Below are 17,312 nucleotides of genomic sequence, written 5' to 3'. Positions count from 1 at the left end.
TGTGTGTGTGTGTGTGTGTGTGTGTGTGTGTGTGTGTGTGTGTGTGTGTGACATTGATGGTCCTTCAAAGGGACCCCTTTTATGCAAAGTAGACTAGTTACTATTAGCCTAGACTATTATTAGTTGACTTTGTTAATGGAAAGGCTATCAGTGTTGGCTACATTACAGAGAACGTTCAATTAATGTTAAATGCCCAGTGAATGGTAGAGATCTCTGATGCAGTTTGATTTTGGAATTTGGAGCTAAATTGTTAATCCACGTGCATTGAGTTGATTTATTTTTAAAATATGTGTTAATGTGCAATTAAAGATGTGAACATTGTCTGGAGATCACTTTCTTTTTCCGTAAGAGATGTTGAGAAAACACTCATTCATTTGCTTCTGACAAGCCACGCCTGTAAAAGTTTTGGGCGGAGAGTCACAGCAAAACTTTCCATGGGACTGAAACATCTGTAAATTTTTGGTGATAGCGAAGTTATACAGCATCTCACTGAAAATGTCTGGAATGGCGTCTAACCTAGCCAAAAAGCGGGCATTGGCTGCAGGATTTGGCACCAATGCCAATGCCGTGAAATATCTCAATCAGGATTTTGAAGCGCTTAGGGCGCAATGTTTAAGTCGAGGAGGGCTATTCTCGGATCCAACTTTCCCAGCCGCACCCGAGTCTTTGGGCTTTAATGAACTTGGACCAAGCTCGTACAAAACTAAAGCAGTGCAATGGAAAAGACCAGGAGTAAGTCTATTTTTAATCCACCCATTAATGTTATATGCTTTAGTTTATTTAGAAATGTTTATTTAAAACATTATAACATATACGGATTTCCTATTTCCCATCATATTTACTCCGTTCGTATTGTTGCCCCGTGCGTTTTAAACTACCCCGTGCATCATTTTGCCTATAGCCTATTCTGCGAGTATTTTCTAAAATATTCAGTAGAGGGGCTTTTGACGCAAAATAACTCAACTGCGTCAATAGCCTTTTCATGCTGCAGAGACAAGAATTGTCCACAAGAGGCCAGGATAAAACCAAGCTAAGCATTGATTTATGCACTTCAATTATTGTAAAGAATTTGGCAATAGCGACGGCATGACAATATTTCATATGCTATGTAGGTTGTGAATGTCTTAATATACCATTTGACAATTTTACTAGATTTGTCAATTTTCCCTTTGCTTTTATATGAGATATCCTAAGCATAGAATAGACTGTAGGCTTTGTTTGTTTTTCTGCTGTTGTGGTTAATGCATGGTTAAACGTGACATAATATCCTCAGGAGTTGTGCTCAAGTCCAGAGTTCATTGTTGGAGGAGCCACCAGAACAGATATCTGTCAAGGAGCTCTAGGTAAGTTATTTCACACTCTTGTAGGCTCCACTGCAAAGCAATTTTTATGGGAAAACTGCCTTTGGAAAAAGCCCCCAGTGCATCAAAACGCAAATTGGACTAGTACAGCCCCTACACTCATGTCTTAAAACGTCTACATTCTTCATGCACTGCATAAGCCCTCTATGGCCTTCCCCAGCACTGTTTATCGTGGAGTCCAGCCTTCTGCCAAATAAATAATACAAACCACCTGAAACATATAACTGTGCCTTGTCTAGTACATATTCAGGAAGGGCAATCATCTAAAAGGGATCATTAAAGTGCCCTTCACAGAGGTACATTTTATTTGGCCTTGTAAAAATGCAGCTGAAATTTGATATCACCCTCATACCACAGAAAGGGGCTTGGCCATTGTTTGTCCCTGGTTTAATAAAGGGCACCATATACTTTTAAGGAGACAGTGCCCAAGTGGGAAGTGAAGACCACACACAGACACACACACGCACATGAGCATGTGGGCACACGCACACACGCACACACGCACATACACAGTCTGCCTTCCCCTGTTGTAACTAGTTTGCAGAATTGGAGAAAATCTTTTTTTGTTTTTCACAGGCTGACTCACCACTTGTGTGCGTGCCTCTGTAAAACCACACCAGAATTCTAGTTTCTCTTTGTTCAAAGCTACCACTGTGAAAACATGCATGACAGCTAAGCATTCTTTTGTAGGAGCCAGGACACTAGTAGGTTGCAGAAGTTTGAATAGTATTTTATTCATTCAGAGGCACTGCCATTTGTGTGCCAGTTTTTTGTAAACTGACATCTTTAAGGCCTATTTATAATGCTTCATTTTAGGTTGATATGTTCTGAGCATGTATACCAGGCTGTAAATTGTTTAGCTGTTTCAACTTAGTTACCATGCTGATGTGAAATATTAAGTTACATTAACTTGTATATTTAAAATGGTCTCAATCGCATACAAGCGTTTTTTGGAACAATGTTGTTGATTTTCAAAACAGTGTACACTATACACTGTGGCCTTTTGCAAAACAGAAAATGCATTTTTTTAATGTAGTTACCTTCTCAAAACAGCAAATACATTAATCAATCACAAATACAATCATCAAGAGAACGACTGCCTGCAAAAGGATTAACACAACAATGCATACCTCTTGAGTCAAGCTGACAAAACAGAAAGTTGGTCTGTCTTAAAAAAAATCCCATTACATCAATATATTTTCTTTGCAGTCACTTAATTATCAAAATTGGAAATTCAACAATCAAGGTGCAGTATTATGGGCAATTACTGTCCTTTTATGTATTCTTCACCAAATAAATTAATACACATCAAATCAAATATTGTTTCTAATCAATAAGAAAATGGAAAATAAGCACATTGTGTGCAGGATTCATTCATCTGTATCATCATGATCCAATTCCATGTATTTAATACGGAGGCTGGTCTGATTATAGGTTTGTAGCCTTTCCATCACCAAGCAGACAATCCCCAACAACGAAATATAAATACAGTGGAGAAACACAACTTATATGATGAATGTATAGGCCTCAACACACACCAAAGCAAAGCGCTGTAATGGAAGGTCACAATGTTGGAGATGACGACTTAGAATTTACCCAACGTTACTTAGAAATAACCCAACCTTATTCTCTGCACCTCTGCATGTCCGCAATGTTGTAAAAATATAGAACTGATGGAGTGATTTAGAATTTTGTGCACTATTATTTACTGATGATGGCTGGAAACAGTGAACATATTCAGACTTATTTATCTTCTGATGAAAACGTGTGATGATTCGGAGAACAAAACACTTAACAGTGAATTTTGGGTAACACCTTACTTGACACCTAGTGTCATAACACGTTATGATACGGTCATAACCATGTCATAATATGTCATAACAGCTGACATACTTGTCATAATCTGTCGTAATATGGTCATAACAATGTCATGACACATATATTTAGACCTGTTGTGACATATATTGCATTATTTTATGGCTACTTGACACCTAGTGTCATAACACGTTATAATATGGTCATAACCATGTCATAATATGTTATAACAGCTGTCGTAATATGGTCATAACAATAACACATATATTTAGACCTGTATTGCATTATTTTATGGCTGGTTATGACACCTACATAAGAGTGTCAAAACCCACAAACCCTACATCACAAGGCAAAACATTCCATTATTTTTATGTTATATAACATTTTCTGAAATTGACCATATTGAAATATCATTATAATTGCTCACACATTGATGTCAGAGATGTACCTACCCCAATTCTCTGTTGCTGATGAATGCAGGAGCAGATTTCAGGAACAGGACAAGACACCCTCTTTTTGACTGATGACTGACATAAGGGCATGTATGTAATAGGCCTATCTGGCTTATATGATTCTGATGGTCATAATGCTTCTTGACAGTGTCATAAAGTGTATATTCTTAGTCCAAGCAAAGTGACACAGGATGGTCATACTGCTTCTTGACAGTGTCATAAAGTTTAAAATCATGACTTTAAAGAATTCAATACAACAACAACACAGAATTGAAGAAACAAACTTTCAATCGAAAGGAAACTTCTTGGCAGGGAAAAAACACATTTGAATGTAGGTGTCATAACCAGCCATAGAATAACGCAATATACACTACCGGTCAAAAGTTTTAGAATACCTACTCATTCAAGGGGTTTTCTTTATTTTTACTATTTTCTACATTGTAGAATAATAGTGAAGACATCAAAACTGGTTGAGAGAATGCCAAGAGTGTGCAAAGCGTCATCAAGGCAAAGGGTGGCTACTTGAAGAATCTCAAATATAAAATATATTTAGATTTGTTTAACACTTTTTTGGTTACTACATGATTCCATATGTGTTATTTCATAGTTTTGATGTCTTCACTATTATTCTACAATGTAGAAAATAGTAAAAATAAAGAAAAACCCTTGAATGAGTAGGTGTTCTAAAACTTTTGACCGGTAGTGTATGTCACAACAGGTGTAAATAAATGGGTCTTGACAGTGTTATCACCATATTATCACAGGTTATGACAAGTTATGTCAGCTGTTATGACATATTATGTCATGGTTATGACCGTATCATAATGTGTTATGACGCTAGGTGTCAAGAAAAGTGTTACCGAATTTTGTATTAACTGATTCCATTTATATTTATAGTTTTGCAAAAGGGCATCTAAGATATGCAATCCAGATACAAAGACAAGAAAGTGATCAGAAGTTTGGCAAATTAATTTGGGCATTTGATCATTGTTGTTCTGCTATAGGTACGTTTGGCCACAGTTCCGGAAAAAAAACACTTGCACGTGATTGAGAAAAACTGTATAATATAACTAATATTTTGTTACCTAGTTTTGTTAATTTGATTTCCTCAGTTGACTTAACTTGAACATTTAACTTAATGGCCTATGTCCTCATAACAAACTTTATGATAGGACGCTAGTTTACAGAAATGTTTGTCTCCAGTTAATGTTTAGCCTACCATTGCAAATGTCACAACTGCATTGAAAATATAATAGATAACCCTGAATCAACTAGTTAAACCACTTAGAATCAGTTATTATATTGTCAAGTGACTGTTGGCTTTTCGCTGTTGTCTGGGTGGACTTACCAGATCTGTTTATTGTTCCCTGTCCCCATTCAAACCTACAGTATATGAGAGGAGATTAGCTACAGACATATCCTTCCAGTGTGTTGCCACATGTCACAATGCACTCTTGTTTGCATTGGGCAATACCTTGGTGCACTCACTGCTTGTGGTAAACATGATAATACATATATTCCCAAAAAGTACACAACCTTAATCTATATAAATAACCCAAATATACAAACTTAGATCCTGTTCTTTGTTTTTTATTTTTTATTTAGGTGACTGTTGGCTTTTGGCTGCCATTGCCTCTTTGACGCTCAATGAAGATGTCATGGCTAGAGTGGTCCCCATTGGACAGAGCTTTGGGGAAAGTTACGCTGGAATTTTTCACTTTCAGGTAAAATGAAAGTGAACAAAGTGAACAAATGTTAGGCTTTTGTTTGGTAGAATTTGTAATCAATGTGTACTCACCCAAAATACAAATAGGTAACAATGTGTACCTTTACTGTAATCAAAATATGCTACTAGTTTTTAAACATTTAAATCCATAGGTTGAAAATACACATGGTCTAAACTGACAAATTATGGTACGAAATTGTATTGATTAATTTCTCTCCCCCCCATTACACAGTTTTGGCAGTTTGGGGAGTGGGTGGACGTTGTCATTGATGACAGGCTGCCCACAAAAGATGGAGAGCTGCTGTTTGTTCACTCAGCTGAGGGCTCAGAGTTCTGGAGTGCACTGCTGGAGAAGGCCTACGCCAAGTGAGTCTATATTCCTTGCGCTTAATGATAAATTGCCAGTGTAGCAGTCAAAAATCTATGCTGACAGAACGCAAATATTGCATGGCAAATGCTAGGAATACAATTCTTTCTTTAGGCACTGTAGGGAAAATATTGTGTGACCTATTTTAAACATCTGTGTGATCTAGTATTTTTAATTTCACAGTCTTTCTGTCTTGCCCACAGGGTGAATGGCTGCTACGAGGCCTTGTCTGGGGGCTCCACCACTGAGGGCTTTGAGGACTTCACTGGGGGCATTGCAGAGAACTACGACCTGAGGCAACCCCCTTCGAACATGTTCCAGATTATTAAGAAGGCAATCGAGTCAGGGGCTCTGCTTGGCTGCTCCATTGACGTAAGGCTCTCTTCTCTGTCCTTTTCACGCTGTTTATTTTAACAGCACAATTGTCACCATAGGCATCGTTAAAATATATGTTTCAAGTTATCCTGTTGGATAGTGTGTTGGTTATACAGGTTTTCTTTGCACAGTGTGTGCGTTTAGAAATGGAAAATGGATGTGTGAAATACATTACGAGAGGTAGAGTAGAAAGGGGAAAATGTGTAACATAAACAAATCAATCAATCAAATTCTGCAGTGCTTTTTTAAACACATTTGTTACAAAATGCTTAATAACAGTAACCTAGACCTAAGCCTAAAAGACAAAAGACCAAGCAGGCGTGTCAGTGGCAAGGAAAAAGTATTTTGGTAGGAAGTAACCTGGTCGAGTTGAAGTTTAAAATATTTTCAGTATGAACATCTAGGTCTTGTGTAACAATTCAGTTCATAGTTCATTCCAAGTTTTTTCTCACACCACTACAATTCTTTGGTCTAATCCCAGTTTTCCTGTGTTGGTGCAGATAACCAGTGCCGCTGATTCGGAGGCAGTCACACGACAGAAGCTGGTGAAAGGGCATGCCTACTCCCTAACAGGGGCTGTTGAGGTGAGAACCAAAATGAAAGCCTTCCAAAATGAAAGTAGATGGTGTAGATGCGTGGAATTTTTAACATTTTGGTCACTGTAGAATAAAAAAATATAAATAGTTACATTCTGCTAACTATAAACATTCTGGTTATGGCAGAAGGGTGACTTAATGTAAAGTGTCACCCAAATGATAATGACTATGAAGATGCAATCATTCCACCACCCACATGGGTCCATGAGGGTACTTATGTGTAAGTGCATGTGTTTTAGGTGACCTATCGTGGCCGTAAGGAGAAGCTGATCAGAATACGTAACCCTTGGGGTCAAGTGGAGTGGACAGGGGCTTGGAGTGACAGGTGTGCCTTTATCAGAACAATAGCTCAGAGAAATGAATGTTCCTTGTACCTTATAGTAAAATGACCTTTCACTGCTTTGCCCTCCTTGCAGCTCCTCCGAGTGGAACTCCGTGGATGATTCAGAGCGCCAGAATGTCAAAGCTGATGATGGAGAATTCTGGTACAACAATTTTAGTTATTTAGAGTTGATAACCATGTGTCTGATATTAACACATTTTGGTAACACACTGAGCTGCTCCCCACAACAGTGTCATAATAATGTCATAAACATTACATATCTTATTTACATTGACATTTTAGTCATTTAGCAGACGCTCTTATCCAGAGCGACTTACAGTTAGTGAGTGCATACATTTTTCATACTTATGTCACCAAATGCCAAGTAACAAACTTTTCAACAATGTGTGTTATAAGGTGATTAATACTAGAGTTTAGATAACTGCCTCCTTTTAACGCTTATTCTTGAAGAAGAGTTTCCAAATAAATCACACTGCCAAATTATATTAAGGTTTATGCTAATTTTGAACAATGGTTTTGCACTACGAAAATGTCGCCCTTATGTCACGGGCGCGATGTGAACCCTGGTCTCTCACAGGAGAAACCAACGTCTTGACCTAGACCAATAGGACATTTCCTCTTGGGCCAGTGACATTGATTTTGAAGTCGCTTGCAGGTGGTGCTACCTCATCACAAGACTATGAGCCTGACTCATGTCCGCTAAACTTAGGCTAAAAATGCTAGATCTAGCCAAAGCCTTAAGAACTCTTTTAAGTAATATTTTCTAGCTGTAGCCAAAGCCTTAGACACCTGTTATGTCATATGCGTTCACGTAACAGTAACTATTGTGCCTGAAAAGGTTTTATGTTATGACCATTGAAAGGTGCATTCTGTTTAGTTTTTCTGTTTTTGTTTTTTTGTTACGCTTCTTGCCCAAATGTTTTCATAGTACCTGAAATGAAAATGAAATGAAAGTTACAAAATGCACCTACCTTTAAAGTGTATCTGTCCCCTTTAACCTACCAACTGTATCAGCTAAGTATTCCACCCATTCATGCCCATGTGCAGGATGTCATTTACAGAGTTCCTGCGGCATTACTCTCGCATAGAGATTTGCACTCTGACCCCAGATACGCTAACGGATGACTCTGTGAAGCACTGGAGCGTGTGTAACTATGATGGTAGCTGGAGGAAGGGTTCCACTGCTGGGGGGTGCAGGAACCACGCCTGTGAGTACAATTGCTAAAGTCTTCAAAAGTGACCATATTCGTCTCTCTACTTTCACATAGAGAACAGAGAACCATTAATTTCAATGGAATCTATTTGATATTCATCAATAGTGCAAAAGCCAGTACAAAAGCTGGAATTATATTAAATTCATAGCAATGTTTACAAAGCTGGAATTATATTAAACTCATAGCAATGTTTACGCAGTGTCTTTGTTTAGTGGAATCAGTGGTAGCTGTTTCAAAAAATTAGCACATAATTCCAAGGATATTTGAAAGTAGAAAATAGCACTTTGTTGTTTGTGAAATTATATAATGCTAATGTTTGTTTAAAACCTAATTAAAACGTAATAATTGGAATGTTAGCTAATGTTGGCTAGGAATGTTCTTGGTTTGCTGGGTGTACTGTTGTATTCAACCTCATTCAGCTTAACACTCCTCAAACAAAGTAAACTCACACTATTTCATGCTTTAAAAAATCCAAGACACTCTTCAGATTATTCCATTACCTCCCTCCCAACTCCAGACACCTTCTGGATGAACCCCCAATTTGTGATCAGGCTGGATGAGGAGGACGATGACCCTGACGATAACGAGGTGGGCTGCAGCTTCGTGGTGGGCCTGATCCAGAAGAACCGGCGCCGGCTGAGGAAAGTAGGCGAGGACATGCACACCATTGGCTTCGCCATCTATGAGGTGAGGAAGGTCTTTCTCAACCCCCTGCGGTGTCGCTTGAGGAAAGGCGGTAGGTTCTAGTGGGCAAAGCAGTTTCACAAAACATTCCACATACCCCATACTCCTTGTACAATTTGGACAAATTGAACTAGATAGTCAAGGTGTTCAAATCTCAAAGGAGTCTGACATGCTCTGTTGGCATTGGCTGATTTTTCAAATGTATTTAAATGTTTTGTTTTTGGCGTTGGCTGATTTATATATTTGGATAACTGTTTATTTTCGATGCTGCAATTTTCCAACTGACTGAAAATAGCTGTTATTTAGTCAGGATTTCATTGTCATTATGAGATGATTCTAAGACTATATATGCATATCAGAATTCTTACAATGCATTATAATTGCATCACATTAACAGATATTAGTTGATATGAGGTGAAAATGTAGTTTTTTTCTTTTGTTTTAGGTTCCACCACAGGTGAGGGATTAACCAAAGCGACCATGCAGTGTGTAATGACCAAAAGTCAACAAAGGTCTGCTACATATGTTTACATACAGTGAGGGAAAAAAGTATTTGATCCCCTGCTGATTTTGTACGTTTGCCCACTGACAAAGAAATTATCAGTCTATAATTGTAATAGTAGGTTTATTTGTACAGTGAGAGACAGAATAACAACAACAAAATCCAGAAAAACGCATGTCAAAAATGTTATAAATTGATTTGCATTTTAATGAGGGAAATAAGTATTTGACCCCCTCTCAATCAGAAAGATTTCTGGCTCCCAGGTGTCTTTTATACAGGTAACGAGCTGAGATTAGGAGCACACTCTTAAAGGGAGTGCTCCTAATCTCATCTTGTTACCTGTATATAAGACACCTGTCCACAGAAGCAATCAATCAATCAGATTCCAAACTCTCCACCACGGCCAAGACCAAAGAGCTCTCCAAGGATGTCAGGGACAAGATTGTAGACCTACACAAGGCTGGAATGGGCTACAAGACCATCGCCAAGCAGCTTGGTGAGAAGGTGACAACAGTTGGTGCGATTATTCGCAAATGGAAGAAACACAAAATAACTGTCAATCTCCCTCGGCCTGGGGCTCCATGCAAGATCTCACCTCGTGGAGTTGCAATGATCATGAGAACGGTGAGGAATCAGTCCAGAACTACACGGGAGGATCTTGTCAATGATCTCAAGGCAGCTGGGACCATAGTCACCAAGAAAACAATTGGTAACACACTACGCCGTGAAGGACTGAAATCCTGCAGCGCCCGCAAGGTCCCCCTGCTCAAGAAAGCACATATACAGGGCCGTCTGAAGTTTGCCAATGAACATCTGAATGATTCAGAGGAGAACTGGGTGAAAGTGTTGTGGTCAGATGAGACCAAAATGGAGCTCTTTGGCATCAACTCAACTCGCCGTGTTTGGAGGAGGAGGAATGCTGCCTATGACCCCAAGAACACCATCCCCACCGTCAAACATGGAGGTGGAAACATTATGCTTTGGGGGTGTTTTTCTGCTAAGGGGACAGGACAACTTCACCGCATCAAAGGGACGATGGACGGGGCCATGTACCGTCAAATCTTGGGTGAGAACCTCCTTCGTTCAGCCAGGGTATTGAAAATGGGTCGTGGATGGGTATTGCAGCATGACAATGACCCAAAACACACGGCCAAGGCAACAAAAGAGTGGCTCAAGAAGAAGCACATTAAGGTCCTGGAGTGGCCTAGCCAGTCTCCAGACCTTAATCCCATAGAAAATCTGTGGAGGGAGCTGAAGGTTTGAGTTGCCAAACGTCAGCCTCGAAACCTTAATGACTTGGAGAAGATCTGCAAAGAGGAGTGGAACAAAATCCATCCTGAGAAGTGTGCAAACCTGGTGGCCAACTACAAGAAACTACAAGTACTAAGTCATGTTTTGCAGAGATGCAAATCAATTAATAACATTTTTGACATGCATTTTTCTGGATTTTTGTTTTATTATTCTGTCTCTCACTGTTCAAATAAACCTACCATTAAAATTATAGACTGATCATGTCTTTGTCAGTGGGCAAACGTACAAAATCAACAGGGGATTAAATACTTTTTTCCCTCACTGTATGCTACCGTACCCTCCTTTTACTGTATTCCGTACCAGGGGTTGGAACCGGTTCAGGGAACAGAACCAAAAACTGGAAAATAATAAACAATTTTGAAGAACAGAACCAGAACCGAGAATGAAAGTGAGCTCTACTGTTAAGGAACATAACCGTTATTTTAAAAGTATGGGAACCGGTTAACAATGTTATTTTACGTTCCGGGCATTTTTTTCCAGTCCCACAAAAACATGCATCAAAGCACCTATAGGCTACCTGCCACTCCCCCCTTCCTCTGAAGCATGCATAGTCTACTGTAGCTACTGACTTTACAGGCGTGATTCCGAAATTAGGGAAAGATATTTTTTATTAGGGAACAATGGATTTACTTTTTCAATGCTAGTTAAGGATACTATAGTTATCACATTTCACATTGGATTTATTAACTACAAAAAGGTAAGACGTGTTTTTATTTTAATTCTAGTGCCGCTCTGCATACACAAGCATGTTAGCTAGCTCTGGTCTAGCTCTTAAACTCTAGGCGGCATTATGTGTAATGTGATGGAACTGAGAATTATGATCAAGGGCTAGCTCTGGTCCAACGTTATAGTTAAGCCAACTCTCTGAAGTACAAAGACATTCAAAGTTCCTTCATAGAAGCCGCTCCTCCGTAGGTATAATTCTGTAGGCCTAATTCAGATAATGCATATCATAACAATAAGACGACCAGTGCTTAATGCCCAGTGCTCTCCTCACCCGCAAAATTTCAGTCGCATGTCGCACCCTGCATTACACTTGTCTGTCCAATGCATCTACATAGCTTGCCTGCTCCATTGGTAAAATCATGTAATTTCAAGCTAAACGTAAAACTTTTTTCAGAGGTTTAAAAAGGAACAGAAAGGAACAATATAAACTGTTACTGCTTTTTGGTTCGAACCGGTTCAGAACTTTATTTTGCTGGTGGGAACAGCGGAATGGAACTTAAAAATAGTTTCTGTTCAGAACGAAACAATTGGAAAATAATTTTGGTTTCAACACCTGTTCCGTACTTTAAATAACCTTTATGACTGCCTTTTGTTTGTTTGTTTCTTAAAACACACCCTGCATCTTTCCCTGATTGGTTCATTCTCCTGCCAGTTTCATGGCCAGAGAGAGGTTCACCTGGACAAGAATTATTTCCTGACACATGCTCAGAAGGCCCGGTCTGAGACCTTCGTCAACCTTCGGGAGGTTAGCACCCGCTTCAAAATGCCCCCCGGGGAGTACCTCATTGTGCCCTCCACCTTCGAGCCACACCTAAATGGCGACTTCTGCCTCCGCGTTTTCTCCGAGAAGCAGACTGAGACTCGGTAATGCTCTCACCTTTGTTCAGGTTTCATACATTTTCAGGGCCAAGGGCCGATTCAGTAAATTATTAAATTACTCCTGCACACACAATTACCTCTGAAATGTAATGTGTTGATAGTCTGACTTGTTACTGCCTGCTAAGATATCACATTTTTGTTTTGTTTTATGTTGTGCTATCTAGACCATGTGACGATCCTGTCAAGGCAGACTTAGATGATGTGAGTAGTGCACAGACTGCTTTGGTTTCACTTTATTTTATGGTATTGTTTCCACTAGTATTTACCTGGTATTTATTAGGAAATTGGGTAGTACCAATACTTAAGGTACTTTCTGATACTTAACACAATAACTAATAGTGCCTAGTCGTCCTTGTTTAGAAGAATCCCAAAGAAACAAACATGTTCTTCATAGGTTATTACTATGTAATTACCATTTTACCATGCCATTTCTAGTAAATATCTATTCGTTTATGTACTGTAAAACAAAGTTTGAATTCTGTTTCTTGGTTTATTGTGAGTATTGCTCTCATATCTTTACATCCATAAACATTCTAATTATGTTCTAATATCAACTATTTTATTTTTTAGGAGACTGTATCTGATGACGACGTCGACGCAGGATTTAGAGGCTTGTTTACAAAGCTTGCAGGAGATGTACATTCTTTTGACACTTTTATCAGTGCATTACAACCTCATAACCACCTCATCCACTTACAAAGGATGTTAGAGGGTGAACCTAAACATCATTCATCTTGAAAAGGTTTCTCTTTGGGGTTCTTGAGTATTTTATATGTATTGTCTTTTATTTTATTTCTTCAGGACATGGAGATCTCTGCAGCAGAGCTGAAAACCATCATGAATAAGATTGTCTCCAAACGTAAGCAAAAGTTTTGTTTTGTGGATCTGAGGCAGATGTGAAGTGTATGTAGCTATGCAGTGTTATGGGATAGCCCATTGTACAAGTGATTTCACCCGCCCTGAGATCTAGTCAACTGTTGCTCACCCCAGTTGCACGGTTGACTTGAGTGACAAAGTGTTGTTGGGAACATTGGATCGTCCAAGGTTTGCTGTTCAGGGATGGTCTCTGTTACTCCTCCTACTTAGAAAGCACACAGCATCAGATGGACCTGAAGGCTATTCCAGAAAGATGAATAAAGCAAATGCAAGCTTTTATTATTTAGGTTACACTCATTGATGGCCTAGTACAAATGTATCAGTGCAACAAACAACTAGCAAATTCATCCACGTGATTCTTGGAGGAGGTAGGACATTTGATTTGATTGGTTGAGAACATGTGAGTGTAGCCACAAAATCAGGATAGAGTTGAGCTAACCTGTGATGAGGCAGGTTTTTTGTGGATGATTCATTGCCATCGTTTCAGCTCACTCTGGAGCTGAAAATTCTATCTGGAGCGGCGTTGATTCAAGATCTGACAAACATTTGCTGGCTAACTCATTAATCTCCCTTTTCTGGAATATCCCTCAATAGTCCTTTTTGTTGTTTTGCAGGAACTGACATCAAAACAGATGGCTTCAGTCTTGAAACCTGTAGAATCATGGTCAACCTCATGGATGTATCCTTTCTTTCCGTCAGTATTCCCATTCTAAATGTGGTTTCCATATGTTTGCTGTGTTTGAAACCGTTCCATTTATTCCATTCCATCCATTACAATGAGCTCATCCTCCTATAGCTCCTCCAACCAGCCTCCTCTGTTCTACACTATAGTATGTCAATCTCCTAACTTATATCACATTAACTAAAGTAATGCTTTCATCTGCTTGCCAGTGGTACGAATTTCCTTATGTTCCATGTTCAACCAATTATTCGATATGGTGTGCTCGTACTGAAAGTTTGAATCTTAACTCTACAGTAGGACAGTGGAAATGGAAAATTGGGCCTTGGGGAGTTCGCTACTCTGTGGAAGAAAGTGCAGAAGTACCTGGTAAGATATGTGTCGAGAAGGGTTTGAATTTCTACCCTGATGTGGGTGCCCTGATTACTATTTGCTATTGGTAGTTCCCAGCAATTTCTACAACAGGCGCCACAGGTATGACAGAACATGCTCAACCAAAAACAATGATGAGGTGCATATCTTAGATTAGTCACACAAAGAAAAGCGGAGGGTCTTGACCCCTGTAATACTCTCATATGTATTGCAAATAGATGGCCATCGTTTCGGCGGCAGGTAGCCGAGCAGTTAGAGAGGCGAGCCAGCAACTGTAGGGTTGCCAGTTCCAGTCCCTACACCCAAACGAGGGCATTGCGTTCATCCACCTCTGGCCTGCTGGCCCCCCTACCTCTGCGGAAGCACAGTTCCCGCTCAGCCCAGTCAAAACTGTTCGCTGCTCTGGCACCCCAATGGTGGAACAAGCTCCCTTACGACGCCAGGACAGCGGAGTCACTCACCACCTTCCGGAGACACTTGAAACCCCACCTCTTTAAGGAATACCTGGGATAGGATAAAGTAATCATTTTACCCCCCCTTACCCCACCCCCCCCAAAAAATTAAAAAATAAATACATATTGTAAAGTGGTTATCCCACTGGCTATAAGGTGAATGCACCAATTTGTAAGTCGCTCTGGATAAGAGCGTCTGCTAAATGACGTAAATGTAAAATGTAAATGTCCGACGGTAAAAATCTGTCTGGAAGTGAGCTGGCAACCAGAGGGTATCCTAGATGCCATTGTGTGCCCTTGAGCAAGGCACTTAACGACAGCAGCTCCCTGGGCGCCCAGTGTGGCAGCCCCCCTGCATCGCTCCCTGTATGTGAATGTATGTGTGTCTTTCGGAGGGGTTGGGTTAAAAGCAGAAGTCCAATTTCGGACCTTGTGTTCAATTGACCAATAAAGTGATCTTAATCTAATCGACATTGAACATATCTGTACTATCTTTTACGACAAATGTAAGGGCTCATATTTTTTTACACTAGTACTTCACAAGGAACATAAGATACTAAACATTTACAACAAAACTAAAAGATAAACAAACAAAATACTACTTAGGAACAATGCACAATGTATACAATTACACATTACATTAAGTTGGAAATAGTGGATGTAGTACTTACCCATGCTGATAATGTGGAGCATGCCATGTTTATCCTGGCAGTAATGCATAAGACGTCATTGTTATGACCATATGTTATAACAAAAAAATATTGAATTGGGTAATATGTGCCATTTGTTCCTACAGGGTATCTATAAGAAGAATGACATGGACAATTCAGGCACCATGAGTACTCCAGAGATGCGTATGGCCCTGAAAGAAGCAGGCGAGTCTCTTGGCATTTTCTGATCCTGTGACTACTTTTTAATTGAGCCTATCTTTTTGGCTTCCTTGGAGATTTCGCTGATCTGACAGATATGGGTTGGTGAAAGTGTTCACCGTTAAGTAGAAGTAGATAGGGGAAAGGACAAATATCAATAGTATTGTAATGAGGCACCCGATTTGGAAAAGGACTGGTGCTAGTAACCATAGAGTTCAAATTCCAGAAACAGAGTCTTTGAGCAAGGCCTAAACTTATTGGTCATAGAAGTGAATAATGTATGTGCATAACAGATTAAAAACCCATTGAAGCAGTTTGGAGTAAGGTGAATTGAGCTGAACTGAAGGTGTTTGCAACAGAAAGAAAGTCTTAGGTATGCAGGCTGTCATTGCACTCAGTGCTTCACTGCTCAGTTTCTAACAAGGAAACTCTTATTTTCCTTCCTCAGGCTTCACTTTGAACAACAGCATTTATCAGATCCTCATAGCTCGCTACGCTGAGCCAGACATGACCATCGACTTTGATAACTTTGTAGCCTGCCTTATGCGTCTGGATATGATGTTCAGTGAGTATTGTTGGCTTTCTCAAAATCCCAATCCATAAGATTTCCTGTTGTTCAATGGTCATCATTTCAGTTAATGATATAGCCATTTATTCTTGAGGAATTAAACTTACAGTTGCCTTATGAACATCTGTTTTACCCTATCATAACCCAAAGCCTGTTGTTTCACTCCAAATGACGTAGTTTGTTCTCTTCCAAACCAAGTGGATGTTGGGCTGAAACACAAACTCCAGTTTGTGGTCATTTTAAAACTAATGAAGAAACAGTGTTTAAAAACTTTTAAATTATATAAAATCAAGCAAATCTAACATTAGGCACTGAATTCATCATTTGGGCTGTAACATGTGTGTTTGTTTTTACTGTAAATAATTGATAACTACTCTATTTTCTACAGGAGTCTTTAAGAAGATTGATGCTCATGACAGTGGCTCCATAGAGCTCGACTTCCATCAGGTCAGTGAATGAATTATTCAAAGAAACAATGAAGACTGCTCTGACTTGCATATGATGGATATTGTACTGCAATTAGCTTGGATTCACAACACAGGTAGGCCTAATGCAATATGATGGTCTGTTCTTTTTGTTACAGTGGCTAACATTTGCGATGATCTAGAAGACCCCTGTTCATTCCAAAGAAAAATGTGCAAGTTCAAAAAACAAGTATTACATTAATTATTTAATGGATTTTTTTTAGATTTTTATATCACATTTTGGAATGGATTTTATTCAATGGTGTTGTGTATTCGGTAAGACATTACTAACTGTGGTATGGTATTACTGTGGTAGATTTCATGTGAATGTCATTCTGTAAGAGGAACAACAATATATTTGTTCGCAACCACTGTAATATGTTTACTTTTTGTATTAGCAAATATGCCTTGTAGAGATTGTGAAATTGCTTTTTATTTTGGCCTGTTTTATGGAATGTCCACATGTAATTGCATGCAAATGCTTAAATAAAAATATATTATATTATAATAATGTTAACAGTAGGAAATTAATCCATCGGCTATATGTAGGCTTTTAGGTTATAAACCAACGGTCTATAGGCCTATACGGACTATGATGCGCAGTTGCGCACCAACTACACATGGATCTTGGCCCTTTAATAATACGCTAAATATGATTGGGTGGATAAAATTGGTTTGGTG

General features: G+C 39.2%; 1 protein-coding gene across 1 annotated transcript; it reads left to right on the top strand.

Annotated features, from left to right (window-relative positions):
- The first annotated feature begins 405 nt into the window (after positions 1–405).
- On the top strand, positions 406–17,143 carry LOC121572329 (calpain-2 catalytic subunit-like). The gene is made up of 21 exons (XM_041884395.2): positions 406–732; positions 1,274–1,343; positions 5,234–5,352; positions 5,587–5,720; positions 5,925–6,093; positions 6,597–6,680; positions 6,932–7,017; positions 7,109–7,177; positions 8,083–8,243; positions 8,767–8,936; positions 9,379–9,390; positions 12,125–12,336; positions 12,516–12,552; positions 12,922–12,987; positions 13,153–13,210; positions 13,842–13,906; positions 14,207–14,275; positions 15,527–15,605; positions 16,048–16,164; positions 16,556–16,614; positions 16,751–17,143. The coding sequence occupies exons 1-21, from the start codon at positions 496–498 to the stop codon at positions 16,772–16,774; spliced, it is 2,097 nt and encodes a 698-aa protein (XP_041740329.2). The 5' UTR covers positions 406–495; the 3' UTR covers positions 16,775–17,143.
- Positions 17,144–17,312: the final 169 nt, after the last annotated feature.

Source organism: Coregonus clupeaformis, chromosome 17 (genome assembly GCF_020615455.1).
Source record: "Coregonus clupeaformis isolate EN_2021a chromosome 17, ASM2061545v1, whole genome shotgun sequence".
Taxonomy (NCBI): domain Eukaryota; kingdom Metazoa; phylum Chordata; class Actinopteri; order Salmoniformes; family Salmonidae; genus Coregonus; species Coregonus clupeaformis.
This window is presented reverse-complemented; position numbering and strand designations above follow the sequence as displayed.